General features: G+C 33.5%; 1 protein-coding gene across 7 annotated transcripts in view; it reads left to right on the plus strand.

The window, feature by feature from the left end:
- LOC118745696 (calcium-dependent secretion activator) overlaps positions 1-20807 on the plus strand; it is a 393045-nt gene that overhangs the window by 96537 nt on the left and 275701 nt on the right. For 6 of the 7 annotated variants that reach the window (XM_036479292.1, XM_036479290.1, XM_036479296.1 and 3 more), the window contains one exon: positions 1227-1752. In XM_036479292.1, the coding sequence (XP_036335185.1) occupies positions 1227-1752 (526 nt within the window). The remainder of the gene's footprint in view (positions 1-1226; positions 1753-20807) is intronic. The other variant, XM_036479295.1, reaches the window with a different exon arrangement.

A 20807-nucleotide genomic window follows, 5' to 3' on the forward strand; every position in this document is an offset into this window, starting at 1 on the left:
AACCCATAATTTCATTGAAAAGTATATATCTAGTTATAACAAAGATCAAGGTTTAAAGTTGCGTTTTTGCCAAGTTCGTTTTTAAAATAACGGCTGCAAAAACCACAACCGACCCTAATACTGAAAAATTAAGCACCAAAATTGTCCAAATAAATTAGAGAATTTCCCGTTATTACTGCATATGTTGAAATAAAAAACATAGCATAGAGAAAGAGATATTCTTATTAAATTAAAAAAAAAATAAAAGTGGCGCAAATAAATAGAATCTTTACTTTTGCCAATTGTCGCCATTACAGAACCTATGCTAAAAATTAAGCTGTCGGGATAACTGGACAGGTGAAATTAAGGGGTAGTAGCGAATACCGAACGTTGAACATATATATTTTGTAAAGTGAAATTTATCAGTGTTTTTGTTAAGCGCAGTGTACTAATTTTATACATGTAGAAATATGTAGAAGCATTGCTTAATAGAATGCCGAAAGTATTTAACTTTTATTAAATTTCTATCCGCTATTTTTTTTCTTTATGCCTCTTTTTTGCATCAAAAACATATATAAAAAATCCAAATGAATTAAAAAATAAAATTAAATCGGATTAATGGAATGCATACGTATATATGTATATATGCAACACATTCAACTGCAATTGGAGCCACAAAAAAAACTAAAAACAATATGAAAACCAAACAAATACGATTTTTAATGAATTTGAACGGCGTTAAAACAAAAAAATACACGCGAATAATTTGGATTTTTTTCGACTTATGGATCAAATAAAATTTTTCTTCTTTCCCATCACAATTTCATCGAATTCGGCATCATAACAAAATATAACATATCTATGAATCGCATCGCATCGCTTGCCATCGTTATCTCGCTACGTATGTCTCATAAATATATACATATATGTGCATACACATGTACATTGATGAAAACATAAAACGCAATGCCAATTTTCCAACCAAAAAAATGTTTATCGATTTGGCTTGATTTCAAATCGTACTTAATTTGTTTATTCTTAAACCAAATCGAAAAACTCACATATATACAAACACGTATATATGTATGTACATACCTACAATGCCATTTACACATGATACGCTTGCGCATTATCTTTGGCGATGCATTCAATGCACTATTAAACCAACGCAAACCACAACATACAATAACACATTTTTTGGCATCCTGCTTTGTGAAAAAAAAACTTAATGCATTTTATTAATGTAGCGCGTATCATAATTCCTTTAGGAGAACGATAACGCCAAATAAGCCAACTCGTTCCCAACCACAACATCCCCACAGTAGCCATTTGTTGAATATTGGCAATAATAGTAACAATCATGTGTGGTTGCAACAAATTCATCCTTCTCATCCACAACATAACAGTCAGACACACCAACAGTACATGCAACGTGCTGCACACCAACAGTATCGCATGCACCATCCAGTTAACAGGGGTGCGCTGCATCCCAGTGTGGGATGTGGTGAGGCTGGTGGCGCAATGCATGGCATTTGTGGTGGTGGTGTTAGTGATTTGTCTATGACAAGTGCACAAATTACCAAAATCGCTACTACCTATGCTAAGGTTAACCATTTTAATCAAATTTCAAATCGAACTTTGGCACCAATTTCCAGCGGTATATCACAAGAGACACTCAACCAGAGTGTTGGCTCATCACGTGCAAATTCTCTACCTCGACCGATATCTCCGTCACCGTCCGTTGTGAGCGAAAAAAATGATGGAGACGTACATGTAAGTTGAAAAAGCTATCATTGCTATTATATGTATTTTGTACTTTTTAATTAATAGAAGTAGCACAAATTTTATTGAAAATACGAAAATCGCATGTATGTATGACGAGTGCAAAAAAGGTTTGTAATACTCCCTCTAGTTTGAAAGCTTACTTTTGCCCCCAGCCGCTTGCTAAGGTTAGACAATGTGTAGATCGAAACTAATACGGAATTCCTGGAAAATGGAGTTTTTATAAATAAAAATAGTTTCATAAGGATTTTTTTTTTAATCCCCTCAAATGACAAGCATTAAAATATTTTTTAAAAATTAAAAACAAATCTTAACGGATCGTAATAATCAGATTTTCGATGCTTTATTTACTTTTTTCAGAGATTGGTATAAGAAAAAGTTGAATAACTGAAGCCAGACTCTCCCGATTTAGGCTTGTAAGGTGTCATTGGAAAGGTATTTTCTCACATTTTTTATTTATTTGCCAATAAACCCATTCAAACGATGAACGAGAAAAGTAGGATGAACGAACATCATTCAAAGTTGAATTAAGATGTGCTGGTATTTCAAAAAAAGAAAATTGGGCACGAATGACTTTTTTTTTTGACAGAAATAAAAACAGAGGCAAAATACCTTTCTAATGAGATCCCTCAAGTCTAAATCAGAATAGTTTTGGCCCAGTTATTCAAGATTTTCGTAAATCAATCTTTGAAAAAGGTAAAAAAAAACAGCATCAAAAATCTTATTATTACGATTCCGTGGAAAAGATTTTTAAATATTTTTATACAGATTTTTTAAGCATAATCTGTTTTATCATCTGAGGGAACTTTTTCAAAAATTTCTATAAGAAACTATTTCTATTCATAAAAAACTCTATTTTTTGAGGTATTTTCAAATCGGTCCAGCCCACTTAAACCTTAATATTTTTCCGAAATATTTTGGTGGATGTCTTAAAATATAATAAATTTTGTAATCCCGGCGGAAAAACCGCAAATTGTTTTTGGTGATAAAGTCTAATATATATACATATATATGTATATCTATATATATCGTCGTTTAATGTACAAAACCACGTATCGTCATTGTGCAAAACCGCGTAACTGACATTTGCTGCCAAAAATTGGATTTGCTCACACAAGCTCTTGGCTCAATCCTTATCCATTCGTCCTGAAATATACTAGCCAGAAATGCGATTGCTTTATAAAAAAGAGAACCATTTTGAAATGTGAGTGCTTTCACTGTCTAGAAAATAATTTATGCAACCTCACATACGCGGTTTTGCATTTTGTTGATACGCGGTTTTGAACTTTAAACAACGATATATACATATGTCGGAATATATTGTGAATATTTCATTGGATAAGAAGAAGACGTGAACAGCCATGTATCGACCAGAAGACGATGAAGACGCAAGAGAGAAGACGATATGAAAAACGACGAAAAGATGAGCAGAGTTGAACGACGGCGATTAAACCGAAAAGACGTGTTGGCGAGAGTTTGCTAATCTAATTTGAAGAAGTGCCATTTAAATACTTTGTATCCTTATTAATTATTAATCTTAATTGAACTCTTAATTAATCTATCTATACGATTTAAGAACAACTTAAATAAAACAGCCTACATATATTAGACCGTATCACGATGTATGGGCCGAAAAAGCACTTAAGTGATATTTCAGAAAAGTAAACTTGTTTTCTATCATGTAAAACAAAAAAGTTCAATTGTTTTCGGAAAACGGCAACCTATTCGCATAATTACGTGTCCAAAAAATAATCTCCATGACAAATTTTAGCCCATTTTCATTAAAGAACGGCTAAGTACTGGTAATAATGTAATATTTCACATGTAAAAAGTAAATATGTAATTAAGTTAAATTTTTTCGGGGTTCAAGTTTTCTGTATCGTTCTCGGATATTAAGCTTGACAAATATAAAGCCAATACGTCATAAACTGCGTTAGAGGATTTGCTTATAACTCCAACAAAGCGATCAGTATTTTGTGAATGACATAGGAAATCTGCAATGAAAATAATTGTATACTTATATCTGTATATGTAACTATGTATAATAATAAACTCAATTCAATTCAATTCAATTCAATTCAATTCAATTCAATTGCAATTGCAATATTGTAATATTTATTCACCAGGAAGTTGAATTACGTCCTTTGAGTACTGTAACTCTTGTATTTGCGATTGTAAGTACAACTGCAAGCATTGTGGTTCAGTAGTGACAAATTTAGCCTATTCGATCACTTCCGTGTAACTGTAAAATTTTATAATACCTCGGAATAAAACCGCGTCATTACTCTCTGCCTCAGTAATCATCGAGAGTAGAATATTCTCGGGATGAAAAACTTATTATTCATTGTTTTCCACAACTCGTTTGACCAGTTGTTGTACGTCAACCGGCAATTTACGTATTTCAAGAAAAGTAATCAACCATATGGGTTTTTCGCAAAAAAAAGGGGTTCAGTTCAGCGACTTCGTCTTGACTTGCAGGCTATGTAGGAGCCACATCCGCTAAACTTAAAAGTATAATACGTGATATTATTTAGAACACGTTCAAGTTAAAAACTGTACTCGAAATATTCGTTTTGATTCTATTGAATTGAATTTAAAAAATAATACAAATACAATTAATATTAATAACACTGGTTTACAGCAAAATTGTTCAATGGATGCGACTATTCAATGTCTATGTATATAGTATTGCTCGCTGATTCCGAAAATCCAGTTCATTTTTTATTCTATGGATAAGTTTTCGGGATATTTTCAATTTACCGTTATTCATCTTAAAACAAAAAGTGTTCCACTTAATCACGTATAACTTTTTTTTCGCGGGCAGGAGGTCGAAAATGCCTATTGCATCATCAAAGCTGTCGTCATAATAATGGTATGTCTGGGGAATAAAACACTACCCCCGAACTGGAACCGTCGCCCAACCTGGGATCACTAATCGCATTGCTTCGCGGTGGCGTTCGATATTTCTCATTAACTAAAGTTCCCTCAGTGCACCTAGTCTAGCTCCCGCTTCTTGACTCTAAGTAAGTATTCTGCATATTTAGCTATGTTCTTCCAGTTAGCTTCGCTATGTAGCATGGCTTGGATAGCGTTGTCTGGGTTAATTAGTCCTACCAGGTCTTGCAGATTATTGCGCTCTGTCTCCCATCTTCTGAAAAAGGTGTGCTCAGCATCGTCTTCTTCTGCGTCGCTGTATATGCATGACGGCTCTTCGGCTTTCCCATTCTATACAGGTATTTGCGAAAGTAACCATACCCAGACAGCATTTGTGTGACGTAAAAGTTTTCTTCGCCATGTTCTCTTTTGGTCCACAGTTTTGGGTCTTTTCGTTTTACCACCTATATTTATTGCCATAGTCTTAGTGTATCGTTTCTTACTCTTTCCCTTTCATTGTGTCTTGGGTTCGTTTGCGCCTTAAGCTTCCACATTTTCTTGCGTTCGGCTTTGCTGCTGTTGCGGCTGCGTGCTGCATTTGTGCCCAATACGTTAGCCTGGGGTCTAGCCTTACGCCTAAGTACTTTATTACTCTTTGCGTCTTTAATGTAATACCGGTCACTTTCATGTTCACTTCTAAGGGAATATGCAGCAGGCAAGTTTAAGACCGTGTGAGTCGAGCCATGCCTGTGTTCTTATCATAGCCTTGTTTAATTTTCGGCGGGCATCTTCGGTGTCTCGTGCGGTGATCACTGCGGCAATGTCATCAGCGTAGCCTACTAAATATGTGTCATCAGGCATTTCAAGGTTTAATATTCCGTCGTAGCTGACGTTCCATAGTTCTGGCCAAAGAATGGAGCCGTGTGCTGCTCCCGACGTACAATAACTCCCGGCCTTCTACATAGCTTCTAACCATGAGTCTAAGGTACGTGGGTATGTGGATATGTTGAAGACTTCTTCTAGTGCGTGTATCATATTTTCCCATTTTTTGATGTTGAAGGCGTTGCGAACGTCTAAGGTTGCAAGCAGGACTAGCTATATGTGTTGGTATGCGGCTTCTGCTGTTGTTGTTACGTGTTTTATATCTCCAATTTTTGACCTACCGGCCCTGAGTCCGTACTGTCTTGAGGAAAATCAGCCACCGCTAGCGATAGCTGCTTCCATTCTAGGTTTTAGCAGCCTTTCTAAGAGTTTTCCAGCTGTGTCCAGCATACAGAGTGGTCGATACGCTGATGGTGAGTCAAGGTTTCCCTTTCCTTTGCTAATTAAGACGAACTTTCCCTTTTCCAAATTTCTGGGAATATTCCGTTCTTGAGGCAGGCATTGTACATGTTTAGAAGCACATGAGGGCGTTCTGTGGCGATTATTTTTAGAACTTCTGCTGAAATGCCGTCTGGTCCTGGTGCTTTCTTGGCCATTACTCTATTATTGTTAGACTTGAGCTCTTCTGCGGTGAATGGTGGTATTTCTTGAGGAGCGATGATAGGCTCCATTTCTTTGGTTAATGCCCCATGCGTATATCTCACGAACCAATATAACAATCTTAATGTGAAATACGGCAACGAAAGCTAACAAAATTCTTCATAGACCGTATAAGTATATACACACATCACTTTTTGATAGATCTGATAGTTTCGAACAAATTAAATAAAAACACTATACGGCAAAATCAACTTTTTTCTGGGTATTGGACCAAACCATTTTTTTCAAAAGATTGAGTGATAAGTAAAAAATTAATTTCTCCGATTTTCAAAGTTAGCCTCCGAAATCCAGATATGGGCATTTAAAGTTCGAAATAGGAATAAGTTGAAAATTTTTGAAATATCAGGTTTTTAATTTTTCCAAGATCTGACCTTAGACCCCTTATAGCACCTGTAAATAAGTTTGCACAAAAAAAAAGTTATATACCGTTTAAATAAAAGCAAAAGGCGGGCCACGCCCATATTTTTACTTTTTAGTTGTTTACATACAGTAATTAAAAATATTTTTTTACCAAAGGTCCAATTTCGAACTTCGATTCCGGAGGCTAACGGAGAAATAGACTTTATACTCATGACTCAATCCATTAAATAAAGTTTTTTTGGTGCAATACCCAGCCAAGTTCTATACAGTGTAATTCTAGATTTTTTGTTTTTTTTATGACAAATTAAAAAAAAATCAAATTTTAACAGTAGAAAATTTTTAAATAGTTATAACAGGTTCTGTGTCAAATTTTTGCATTTGTGCTAAAGCCTCTTCTTTTACAACAATATCAAGTATTAAATGAAGAAAATCTATGGATAAATAAAGAAGTAATGAGTGGTCAAATGGAAATGCGAAAAGATATTTTGTATGAAATATGAGCAGAAGAGCGTGTTACTCAGGTGTCCGTGGCGTATGAGTAATATTCTTTCCTGCTGATTTTTCATACAAAAATTTTTTCGCATTTTCATTTGACCACTCATTCCTTCGTTATTAATCCATCGATTTCCTTCATTAGTAATTTGATTTATTTGTAATAGAAGAGGCTTTAGGAAATGTAAAAATTTGGCACAGAACCTCTTATTTTTTTAATTTTTCTCCTGTTAAAGTTTGATTTGTTTTCCTTTCTTCATCAAAAAATAATAAAAAAATTGGAATGAATAATTTGTCAGAAACTATCAGTCCTATCGGAAAGTGATGTATGCACATTAGACTGCATCACTCCCCATACAAAAAAAAATCGGTACTATTTTTCCATTGGAATTATAAAATCTATTATATTGTAAGACGTCCACCAAAATATTTCGAAAAAATATTAAGATTTAAGTGTGCTGGACCGATTTGAAAATACCTCCAAAATTCGAATTATGAATAAAAATAGTTTCTTAAAGATTTTTTTTGGAAAAATCCCCTCAAATGATAAAACGGTTTAAGCTTAAAATATTTGCATAAAAATATTAAAAAAAATTAAAAACAAATTTTGAACGGAATCGTAATGATGAGATTTTTGATGCTGTTTTTTAACTTTTTTCAAAGATTGGTATAGGAAAAACTTGAATAACTGAACCTAAACTCTTCCGATTTAGACTTAAGAGGTGTCATTGGAAAGGTATTTTCCACCCTTTTTATTTCTTTGCTAATAAACTCATTCAAAGGATGGAAGAGAAAGGTATGATGAACGAACGTCATTCAAAGTTGAATTAAGATGTTTTGGTATTCGAAAAAACAAGATGGGACACGAATGAGGTTTTTTTGGCCAGAAATAAAAACAGTGTGAAAATACCTTTCTACTGAGATCCCATAAGTCTAAATCAGAACATTTTTGGCTCAGTTATTCAAGTTTTTCGTAAACCAATCTTTGAAAAAGTAAAAAAACAGCATCAAAAATCTCATTCTTACGATTCCGTTAAAAAGATTTTTAAATATTTTTATGCAGATTTTTTAAGCTTAATCTTATTTGTGATCTGAGGGGACTTTTTTCAAAAAGTTCTTTAAGAAGCTATTTTTATTCATAAAAAACTACATTTTTGGAGGTATTTTCAAATCGGTCCAGCTCGCTTAAATCTTAATATTTTTCCGAAATATTTTGGTGGACGTCTTAAAATATAATAAATTTTGTAATCCCGGTGGAAAAACCGCAACTTTTTTTGGTGATTCAGTCTAATGCACATGGAGAATTTTGTAAGCTTTCATTTGCCGTATTTAATTTTAAGATTGTTAAATTGGTTCGTAAGATATCTATACGAGATTAAGAGGAACCACTTTTTGTTTTAAGCTGAATAACGGTAAATTGAAAATATCTCGAGAACTTATCCATATAATAAAAAATTAACTCAATTTTCGGAATCAGCGGGTGATTCTATATGGGAGTTTGGGTAGGGGCATCCGTGGAACTAAAAACCAACACAAATTAACTTTTTTTCTTCTTTTTTATACAACGAGAATGCATCGAAAGCCTAACCACCGCAGGGAAGAACTTCAATCCGAACTAAAACTCCTTGTCTGTCCGCTGCACAGTGGTCAATAAATGGGATTTAATGTTCATAATTCACTGGAGCCTTCATTTCTCAACCGATTTGATTCATTATTTTTTTAAATGAAAGCTAATAAAATTTGCAGAGACTAGTGTAGCCCAATTTTCGAATTTTCATTTGTTTGTATTAAATTTTTTAGTGCAGAGTGCAGAAATTGCGCCAATTTTGAAGAAGACCGATTCTCCTGTTCCAGCTAATAAAAGTTTCATAATAAAAACTAGTTAAAAACAATTGTAGGGTTCTCCTAAAATAAAAAAAAATTAAAAAGTAATAATTTGAAATGTTATAAAAAAATGTTACCAAAAGTATTTTTTTTTTGTTTTTAGTTTTTATAAACATTTTGGTTATGCAGTTTTATAGATTACTAAATCTTAGTATAATAAAGTGCAAGTTGTAAGTCGCTAAGAGTTCGCGTTGATTTTTAATAATTTTTTCGCTAACATTTCGAGCACATCTGCATGCTAAATGGGAAATAAAAGCGTTTGTTATGTTTACTAATTATTACTTTTTAATTTTTTTTTGTTTTCGGAGAACCCTACAATTTTTTTTTAACCAGTTTTTATTATGAAACTTTTATTAGCTGGAACAGGAGAATCGGTCTTCTTCAAAATTGGCGCAATTTCCTCACTTTGCACTAAAAAATTTAATACACACAAATAAAAATTCGAAAATTGGCTCACTAGTCTCTTGAAAATTTTATTAGCTTTCATTTAAAAAAAAATAACTAATCAAATCGGTTGAGAAATGAAGGCTCCAGTGAATTACGAACATTAAATTCCATTTATTGACCACTGTGCGCTGTACCGTATAACCGCGGTGCTACTGTTTGGTATTCCGTCGGGAGGTGGTTTTGAGCACTAAGCTCTATCGTACGTTCCTGTCTTAGCGCAGATCGTCGTAAGCTGCACCTGCTTGGCCCCACCCTGTGAGTCATTTAACCCACCCTCCCCTCCCAGCCCTTCTGTACGACTGTACGGCGTCGCACCCCCACATTAGAGTCAAGAGTCAGGGTCGAGCGTACGTTTGTTGTTCGGGGTCTTTGTACGTCTCGACGCTTCTTCGATTCCTTACTTCAATTCATTCTTGTTTGGTTTCATACTGCAGATATTGGTATTTCTTTTAAATTAGCTTAAGTCCTCGTATTAGTATTCATCTTCTTGTTCGGCTTCATTTTCGTGCTCATCTTCGCCCCCGGGCTTGTGTATAAATTGTCTAAATTCGACTTTTCAAACAGGTGACAACCCTCCTAAGTACAGTAAATCTCTTGCGTTTGACATTGTGATCCTTTTTTCCAGGGACCGTAAATAGCAGTTATTTTTTTCCAACAGTCAAACTTGGCCAGATATTTTTTAAGTTCGAAGTAAAAGTCTTTCCGGATAGTAAACAAACCGCTTATCCAAATTAAACAAAGTTGGTACGAAATGAAAGAGGACTTAAATAGCTTTAAAACAGAAATAACGATCGAAGGTTACCACTTCTATATATTATATTTTTTATCATTTAATACAAAAGAAATGTATATGCCTGACCCAAGGTTTATTCTATGGTACTTAACTATTTCAGTTTTAAGGCTATTTTAGTCCTCTTTCAGTTGATACCAAACTTGTTTAATTCGGAAAAGCGGTTTGTTTATTATTAGGAAAGGACTTTTATTTTCGACTTAAAAATATTAGGCCAAGTTTAGCTGTTGAATAACAGTAACTGTTATTTACGATCCCTGCTTTTTTGAATTACAAGTTTTGTGGTTCTGTTAGAATAGAGGGGTTATTTGAATTTTATTTTTTTAAGAAGTTCGTGGCAATCCTCCTAAATATAGAAAGAACGCCTTTTTAAACCCATTCAGTTGATACCCATCTTTTAGTAATTCCCTTAACTTATAAATTTTAGTTTATATTTTTTAACTGGTGGTAACTCTCTTCATTATTCTAAATGTTCAAACTAAAACTTCTTAATACTCACATAACTTAAGTATACTTTAATGAAATTCCACTTTTTAAAAAAGTGGCAACCCTGTTAAAAATATTTTAAACCAAAGTCTTGTTTAAACTTTTTCATAAGACACCTATATTGTAATATATTTTAAATAATCTATTTCCTTTAATTGAAGTTAAATTTGGTATCTAAAACAGGTGCCAACCCTCCCACATGTAGTTTAGAAATAAAGTTTCTTCAAAGCCATTTTGATGGATATCCATGTTGCAGGAATTATATATAACCTATTGCATACATTGAATTTTACTTAATAAACTTTAATATTGCAATATGGGTATCCAACAGCACAAAAAATACTTTTAAGGCGCCGGGTATTTGCTAGTTCTGAATAAAGATTGTGAAATTTTTATGAAATTTTTTTTTTATGTTTTATGAACTGATGAAAGTTCCTTTTGTGCAAAATTTTCATTTACCTGCATATCGCCGTTTAAAGTAGAAAGTCGCGTATCGTCGTTCTGCAAAACCGCGTAACTGACATTTTTGGCAAAAATTGGATTTGCTCACACAAGCTCTTGGCTCAAGCCAAGAGAACATTTGTTGAATTTTAGTACCTTTACAATGGTGTATTATTTATAGAAATCGGACATCAAATAAAAAGTTATAGAAATAAACCGACTTAGCCGTTTTTACAGGGTGCTGAAAAAAATGGTTACTTTACTAAAATACCCTCTTAGTGAGTGTTTAAAATCGCTTGGAACTTTTTGTTTGTTATATCGCACGTTTAATAATAAACTTGGTAAGGAGAATATGTTCAGCCTAACAGATGACAAAACTTCCCAAAAATTGCGAAGATATGTGTCTTTCCATCTAGCTTTTGGTAAAATAACTGTATGAATTGGTCAAACTTTGATTGCGTTTTCCCACAAAATTGAAATTTTGAAATAATTCTGTATATTATTAAACGTGCGATATGTATATTTATATATAGCAAAGTGCTTGCTTTAGGGGTATATACAGAAAAGATGGAGGACAAGGCTTAACACAGGTAACCTTATGCAAAAGCTAGGGTTATATTCCAGTGATCTCTGTCGCTTTTTCGACTCGGTTAAGGAGATACTGTTGCAAGATTTCAAAAGAGTTTTGGTTCAATGTGGCCAAAAGATGAGCAAAACCATTTTGACCCATTTGGTATCCCTGGGCTTAGGCGAACTTGAAAGGTTGACAGCACAATAGATTTATAAGGCGCAGTCCATAATATACATTAGGCTTGGGGATCTTTTGAACTAAATAGCGAAAGAGCCAGCTCGTTTAATTGAACTAGTTCATTAGTTCGTTCATTAAAGTGAACTAAAGTTTTCTGTGGCAACACTCCAATAAAAATGGAAATGTAATTTTACAACACATATGGGTACTCGTTTTTCGTTGTAAGGGCATAAATATACAGCTGATCGGAATTCTCGCTAAAATGACATTTTATTTCATTTTATTTCCAATGCGCACCATTCTCAATTTCAGCTTTAAATTGTGATATGTTTCTAAATTTGACTATAGAAAAAAATGTTAGCTGAAATTGTGTACGAGTCTCAATTTGGGTGGAATTAATAAAAAAATTGCAAATTTTTTCGTTGCAACGATTATGTTAATAAATAAAGAAACAATATAAAAATTAACATAAAATACAAATATAACTGAGGTGCCAAAATAGCTAGTAAATAGGATAGAAGATAGTAAAACCTGTCTTATTTCAAAACGTTTCGTTCTCGTTTATCCCTTATTACCTCTACCTTTTATACCACATATTGATATTTTGGTATGAATGAATAAGGCTTGATGTCAGGAGCTTCCAGTGAGCAAATCTCAGTTTTGGCATAAAAGTCAGTTACGAGCTTTTGCAGAGCCACCATACACGGTTTTGTACTTTAAACGACTATTTATATGTGTATGTATACATTAACATTAGGCTGGGTCGATTTTGTATGGGGGGGGGGAATAAAAGGCATTTGACCGTATTGTAATAGTAATATTATGATGTCTTAGGTCTAAGCCAATAGTTATTGGCCACGAAAAATTAATTTAAAACTTATCTTTAACCCGCGCAATCGAATCAAAGTGTATGAATTTTGAAAAAGAAGCTTTGGCTTGTAATATCTATGGAATTCGTTAATTGTTATAAACAGGACAATGTATCAAATTAAGGGTTATTAAATTTAGTACCCTACGTTCATTTATCATGTTTCAATAAGTCTACAAGTTTTTAAGATATTAAGATAAAACTTACAAAAATTACAATTTTCCCTTATGAATTTTCAATTCTCCATTACTTCAGCAACCAAGTGAAAAATACAAAAAAGTGAGACGAGATTTATTGCAAAAAATTTTAATGTTTTCGGATGTTTATATAATATTAAAAGGAACATGGACTTGGTCACGGTGGTGAATGAAGTCAAACATGTATTGTCTAAGATTAGGAATCGTTTGATAATGCAATTAGGGTGAGAAACGCCCATTTTAAGTCCATTTATGCAGTCTTTAAAATTGGTGCGGAATGGTTTCATATTCACCGAAGAACCGCATTTTTCGCGGTTTCTAAGTTTGCCTTTATATGAAAGTAGGGGACGTGCAGTAAGTGTTTAGATATATATAAATATTTTAGTCAATTCCATAATGTGAAAAAGAGACTGTAGGTAAATGCAATAGTCTTCAACATATCCTGGGAAATCCTTTTGAGGACTCTCCAATTGGACGATATTGCTTTGCCATTAGCATGAACCTAAAAAGTCGCTCCCTGGCACACTTTTCTGTAATCCGGTTCTTTTATTTAAAAGTTTTTTACACAATTGAAGAGACATTTTGTTAGAAAAAAACTGGAGATCCACTAAAGTTTTTCGATGTAACTTTGGGTTCCACCAACGTAATGGTAATTTCAAAAAACTCAAAGGTAGCAATATTTTAGGTGGAGTAGGTTTTGTCCGATTTCATAAATATTCAAGACGATACTTAAGGAGGCTAAGCACAGTATGTATACCAAATTTGCTCGAGATCGGTCAAGTAGTTTTTGAGATAGGAATATATCATATAAGTGGGCGGTGTCGCCCTCATTTTCCTGAAATTTCTTGAAAAACCACTTTTTTGCTAAAGAGCGATTGTATATATAAATTTTGAATAAATATTTATGAATTCCTTAGCCACACTCAGTGTGCGGACTGTAAAATTTTTGTTCTATTCTACGTGTAATTCTAAGAAAATTTGCTGTTTCTTCAGCATGGGTCTAAAATCAATTTGGAGTTTGCCAAATTGCGAAAACAGGTTTCTAAGCATTTTGCTGTGGTGTCGTAAAGTAGTGCTTAAATTTTGTATAAAAATATGGTATACGGGTTTTTTTTGGTATGAGGAGTTCATTTCTGCACTTATCTTTTTCTTAAAATTTCCATCGAAGGGTCCAACAGTAAGAATTTTGACATTTTTTTCGAAACCTATCGAAACGTAGAATCCTCCTATGCTATACGCGCATAATAAAAAAATTGCCCTGCCCTAGTATCTATATGTGTAATAAAATATTTAAGTTGTTTAAGTATTTTATTAGTCCATGCAAGATACAATACTTTCACACATACGTACATATATTACTACGCTGCAGAAAATAATTACCAATTGATAAAAAATAATCCACTTGTAGTTAGCTTTTTTGCGGGATTTCTATAAAATACATAACTTGTAGTTAGATACAAAAAGCTAACTTGAAAGAAGTGGACAAGTAATGCGTGAGTAAAGCTCGAGATTGTTTTCTCTAAACGCGTTTCTATTCAAATATCATGCACTTCGCAAATACTTTTTCGAATTGAGGACAAATAAAAGGAAGATCGAAATTTCATTTATCATTTTGAATTAGACGGAGTTCGAATATGGGACCACCTACTGCAGAATATGTAAACAAATATAAACAATATAAAATAAATTAACTAAATTTAAAAAAATCCCAAAAAAAGTAAAAGGAAATATTTTGTGTTTCCCATTGATATTTTATGCCCGAAAGTAGTTAGTTACAAGTTAGTTACATCAAATGCAGAGGTAACCACCCTTGACTATTTCGCGGTCATCACCATAGAAATATAGTTAGCTTTAGTCAAAGAAAATACTTATACAGATATAATAAGTGACTTATAGCTTCTTCCTAATCAACTTAAAGTTAGTTAGTTAGGGTAATGTAAAAGAAAAACAAACACATACGTATTTCGCTGTTACATATGTAGGTATGTCAAAACACAATGAAAGAATTGCTTGTTAGGGCCTGGGCACAATTGCATCAACGGCTTATCACTTATCACCTTACAACTTTTGGATAAGCCTTTTTTGGGCACAAGGGTATTATAACTTTGTTCACATAACGGTTGTTTGTAACAGGCAAAACGAATCGAGATAGATATAGACAAATGTATACATAAATTATCAGAATGAAAAGAGAAGTCGGTTAAGCGGTGACTGTCTTCTCCGTCCGTCCGTATGTCCGTCCGTCAGTGCTAACGATAACTCGAGATATCTTAACGAAACTTGGTACGTGTACTTCTTTCGGGCGTAGGACGGATGGTATTGAAAATGGGCAAAATCGGACAATAGCCAGGCCTACCTCCCATATAACGGTAATTTTCAGAAATACGAAAACTGCGATATTTTAGTAACTACTATTGATATTTACAATCATTTTTAGACGAAAAATATGGTTACATGTAAATATCTTGGTAACCGCTGCACCAATTTCTTCCAACCTTGGCGAAGTTGTTAGCCTCGCCACAGCATACTAAACGCCCACATCTCATATAAGGGTAATTTGGAGAAATACGAAATCTTCGAAAAATCAGTAAATATTAAAGCAAATTTATTCAAAATTGATGCTTGCATCAATTCTTTACCAAGAAATAGGTTTTTGATAAAATTTTGAAAAATGGGCGTGAGACCGCCCACTTACGATCACATATATGTATTTCCGTAACCGTTCTACCAATTTGTACCAAACTCAGTATGGTTATTGTGCTGCTTGCCATATAAAAGCAAAACGTTGGAAATTATTGAAATCGGACTAAAACTGAGGCCGCTTTTCATATAACGGTAAATTTCAGAAATGCTTGAAACTTTAATATTTCGAAATTTAATTTACTCAAAATTGATACACCCCGGCTTACCATGTAGCGGTAGCTTTCGGAAAGGTGAAAATCATATATTTAATACTTGCGACGGGTATTTAATGTTCGGCTCCGCCCAAACTTAGACTTTCTTACTAGTTTTAAAGTAAAGTTGATAAGTTTGCACTTTTTACTTATAAAAAAAAACGTATCAACTTATAAAAAAATGAGTAACCGACAATTTTTTTTGGATATGTCGATTTGATAACCATTGCACAGCTAATTTATTTTGCTTTTCAAATAGAGAACTTTTCGAATAATGTGTTTAGCTAAATGATTGCCGTTTCTTAATGGAAAACAAAGGATTAACAAGCCCATGTGCGATTTGATAAACATTTTTAACTACTATTTTTTTTTACTATGTCGCGCGCACAAAGCAAAGCCAATAAATTGGCAGTCTTAAAAATTATTAAGGAAAAAGGGTAAGTCCGTCTTGACTATCATATGCAGGGGGCGGCGAAAGACGTGGGTACGGTGGGTAGTACTACTCACCTGAAATTTTTAAAGGTGGGTAATTACCCACCTGACAATTTTTTAGAAGAAAAATAAGTCCAATTGAAAGAGTATTTACGGAAGCTACATTATGAAATTTTTTACCAAGTTATTTGCTCGCTGTTCATTCCTGGTGAGACAGTAGATTTGAAGAAATGGTCACGTTTTATAGTGGTGATTTTGACTAATGCAGACTTAATATCGAATTGTATGTGGGACTTGTTCCTGAGTATGTACGCTTCATTAGATTAGATTCCAGGGCCGTGATTCTCTAACGAGAGGAGCTTTTGTGTTTTGCGTAGGGTGAAAAATTAGGGAGAGCCACAAACTCCCCGGATTCAAAAAAATACCCAAATACATTATCTCCAAAATCAAAATCCCCAATATCAAAATCTCCAAACAAGAAATCCTTGCAGTTTTTTGGTGACCGTGTCACAAAATCCCCAAAACACAAAATTCTCAAACTTTTGAATAAATGTTATTAACGATCATATAAACAATAGCGCAAGCCGACTCTTACCTTTCTTCTGATTCATAGTTACATACACCTGATTTACACGATTCAAGCACTTGAAATTAATTCTTCAATTAAATTATTTTTAAATTCAAGTTTTTCGTTCGTTACACGGGAAACGACGAAAATGTCAAAAGCAAAGTAAGGAACTTGAAACGTCTTGACGGTACAGAGGAATGTGTACTCTTCTCTTTCCTTTTTTTTCACCCCCTCTCTTCGACTTGCAAGCAGAATTAAATTCAATACTTGAACCCAAGGTGCCAGTGTGTAAACCTCTACCACATATGTGGTAGATCTACCACATAGTTTTAAAATTTAGGTGTCTACTACATCTACCACACAAGGCTTAAAATCTACCACATTTTTAGGCAGAATATTTGTTTACACTTTTCATATAACTCTAAAATTTCAACTCAAATCTTGTACGAATATAAAAATTAATCAACAAATTTTTAATAAGGCACATCATAAATTTTGCTTTAAATATATCTGTCCGCATATTTATATTTGCTAAAGTATTATGCAATAGAAAAATAATTTGGTCGATGTTTTTGTATAAATCAATCTGTGGGATATTTCTAAAATTAATGAAAATATTTTTTTCTTTATCATTATATTCTCTAACCAGAAAACTGTTATACTTGTTTTTGCATCAATTTTGTTGAATCTGTACGATCAACTAGCACTTATATTTCTCGATCTAATTTTTGAATCGTGCCTCTTTTGACGACGGTGTGTGGGGATTTTGTGTTTGGGGATTTTGGGTTTAGGGATTTATGGGATATTCTGGAACACCAGAAAAATTATTTGCGCTCGGCAATGCACCAGAAACGGCTCAACCATGTAGCAATATTGCACTCTTACCCATGAACTCATAGCCGTCTTCATTTCTCGAAATTCAAAACGAATGGCCGTGTTTTCACTGCAGAAATAAAATTTTTTTCGAAATTTGATTAAATGATAACTTCCATGAAATATAAACATTAGTATGCATGAGGAATAAATGTAATACACAGCACAAAAAAATTTAGGAAAAATGTTGTTTCCTAAAATCTTAAAGCTGTTTTTGATAGAATTTTTTGTGATGATTACGAATCTGTAAGTATAAAGTTTCCATCAGCTTTAGATTTTGAGAGAAACGTGGTCAAAGCATCAAAATTACGTTTTTTGCATAATTTGAGAAGCTCTAGCAAAAAACCATAAGGTAACAGAACCTTCCACTTGGGCTTAAATTAAAGGTAGAACTCTCCACAACTATCCCTGGAAATACCATTCGTGCACCTTGACTTGATGGTCACTTATAGTCATTTGTTGAATAGTAAAAACTGAAGTTAGAGTACCTGCCACAATTAAACAAAAGGTGGTAGAATCTTCCACTTACAGCCGTATTTTAACAAAGTCACAAACTTTAGCTCATCACTGCTGTGATGTGAGTTTTGTGACTCTGTTAGAATAGAGGGGTTAGGCTTAAATTAAGGCTTGAACTTTCAACCACAATACCTGCAATTCCATCCCTGGACCTTGACCCTAAGGTCACTTATAGTCGTTTATTGAACAGCAAAAACGGATTTTGGCACAATTTTCTTCCTTCCAATAGCGCAATACTCCAGTATTTTGTTATCGTTCAATAAATGACTTTAAGTGACAATCAAGTCAAGGTGAACGAATGGTGTTTTCAAGGATAGTAGCCGAGAGTTCTAGCTTTAATCTAAGCCCAAGTGGAAGGTTCTATCACCTTTTGTTTTTTATTTTGCTAGAGCTTTTCAAATATTGCAAAACAAATCGATTTTTTGATACTTTGACCACGTTTTTCTCAAAATCTGAAGCTGATGGAAACTTTATACTTACAGATTCGTAATCAGCACAAGAAAGTCTATCAAAAACAACTTTTACATTTTAGGAAACAAAATCAGTGTTGCCCTGTGTTATACACGAAACAATAACTTTTTCTAACGAAATCTTTTAACCTTCTCAATTACATCGGCAATTTTCTATTTTCTTTACCTCTATACTCTTGCCACCAGCAGAGCTACCCACCCGGGCACAGGGCGTATATATGTATGTTTATATAAATAACTATATTTTTCTACATTTTAGGATTATTTATTTGGATCTTTCCAAAATAATTCAGTAACAAAAACCACATTCCACTAATTGAATGATTTCCTTACCGATTAACTAATTGGTACTCAGTGACCTTAGGGGCGCCTATGTTTATCATACTTCCATCAATGTACCCTGCGACTTAAGGAAATCCACCAATGTTAAAAATTGTGTCGCAATATTTTGCGTAAATTCCGGCCAATAAATAGTTTCATCCATCAATTTGTTTATCATGGCATTTGCCACTCGATAGATTACTCTACATAGCGCTAATTTGTGGACCCCATGCATTCGACCATGCCATTATTACGCTCACTGTTGCATTATAGGTTCGCTCCAATTTAAAAAAAAAAATTCAATTTGGCTACGAGATAGCCGCAATTTTTCTACTACATCAATGTGTATACTGCAGTTGATTTCTTCTTTTATGACACGCCTTTTATTATTTGCATACTGTCCTATAATAAATTCAATATTTCGAATCGAAGCACTTCTTGTGTCTATATTTTATCGAACCACGTGCTAAAGCACTGATTAATTCATTCAGACTGTATAAATGTAACTTATAACTGGTATGATAGATACAATTATTTTTAGCAAAATAATGCTAAAGTTAGCAAAATGAAAAATGACAAGTGATAAATGAAATCTTTTCGCTAAGCATTTCGAATTTTGCAAGGCGTATCTATGATTTTGACCCTAGAATACTAACCTTATTTTTTATTCCTTTAATACCAACGTTCGCCTGTGAGGCTACTTTAAAAAAAAAAAGAAAAATTCTGTCTTTCTAAAACCTTAAATTTGTTTAAAAAATGGGCTTAAACATATTTCATATGTTTTTAAAGTAAAAAAATAAAATAATTTAATATTTTTTTAATATTAATAAAAATAATTCGTATTGAAAATAACACATATTTTATAATCTTTTTGAAAGGGGTGATTTTCAAAAATTAAAAAAAAAACATTTAAAAGCGAACGCACTCAAACAATCCATAAATTATCTTAAAGGTATTCGTATTTACTTTCACACTTAAAAGGAATTAGTTGTTTATCTTTTCTATTGTGACCTGTACTTAAAAATGAAATCAACCTTTTTGTATCACATTGAGCCTTATGAATAAAAACTAAGCTATGCTTTTTTCTTAAAATTTCAGATCTTTTACGTAAAGTTATTTGAATAAATCAAGCAAAAGGTTTGAAATCTTAAGAAAAAGCAACTGCTTAGTTTTTATTCATAAGGCGCATTCACTGAAATCTTCTTCCAAATTGTTCTCACTATCGTTCCACTCAACGATATTTCTTCCAACCATTTTGGGACTTGTTCTTCATAGAAACCCCTCTAGAAAAGTAAAAAAAAAATTAAGTTCAAAACAGAAAATAGCCAATAATCGTGTTAACAACTGAAATAAGAACAGCAAACAAAATTACCTTTACTACTAACGTTCGCCTGTCAGGCGTCAAGAGGGCGTGGAAATCAGCCGCGCAGGCCACCGTACAATGTGCCTTTGCTAACAGCCTCGTACAGCGCTAAGCTGAGTTGGCACGAACGTTTACTTTGATCATTAAAAGCGTTCCTGAAATATCGCGCGGAAATCGAATACCGCGCGGAATTAGGGTTAAGTGATTTTTTACTTATCAATACTCATTTGAGTGACTTTTCATTATCATGTTGGTGAAACACAAAACTTTGCGCAAGTTCGACGTAGTCCAACAACCAATGCGCTGTAAAAAATGAGTACTTACGAAGACGTTTCCAAGCGTAACTTCATTACACTTGCAAACCTTCATCAATCATACACATACAAATGTATTTAAATACAAAAGATGCAAGCGAAGGGCTACTTGGCTATTTGAACTAAATATAATACGCACTTTGCGTTTAAATTTGCATTCCCACAA

Source organism: Rhagoletis pomonella, unplaced genomic scaffold (genome assembly GCF_013731165.1).
Source record: "Rhagoletis pomonella isolate Grant_MI unplaced genomic scaffold, Rhpom_1.0 Rhpom_scaffold_00009, whole genome shotgun sequence".
NCBI classification, from domain to species: domain Eukaryota; kingdom Metazoa; phylum Arthropoda; class Insecta; order Diptera; family Tephritidae; genus Rhagoletis; species Rhagoletis pomonella.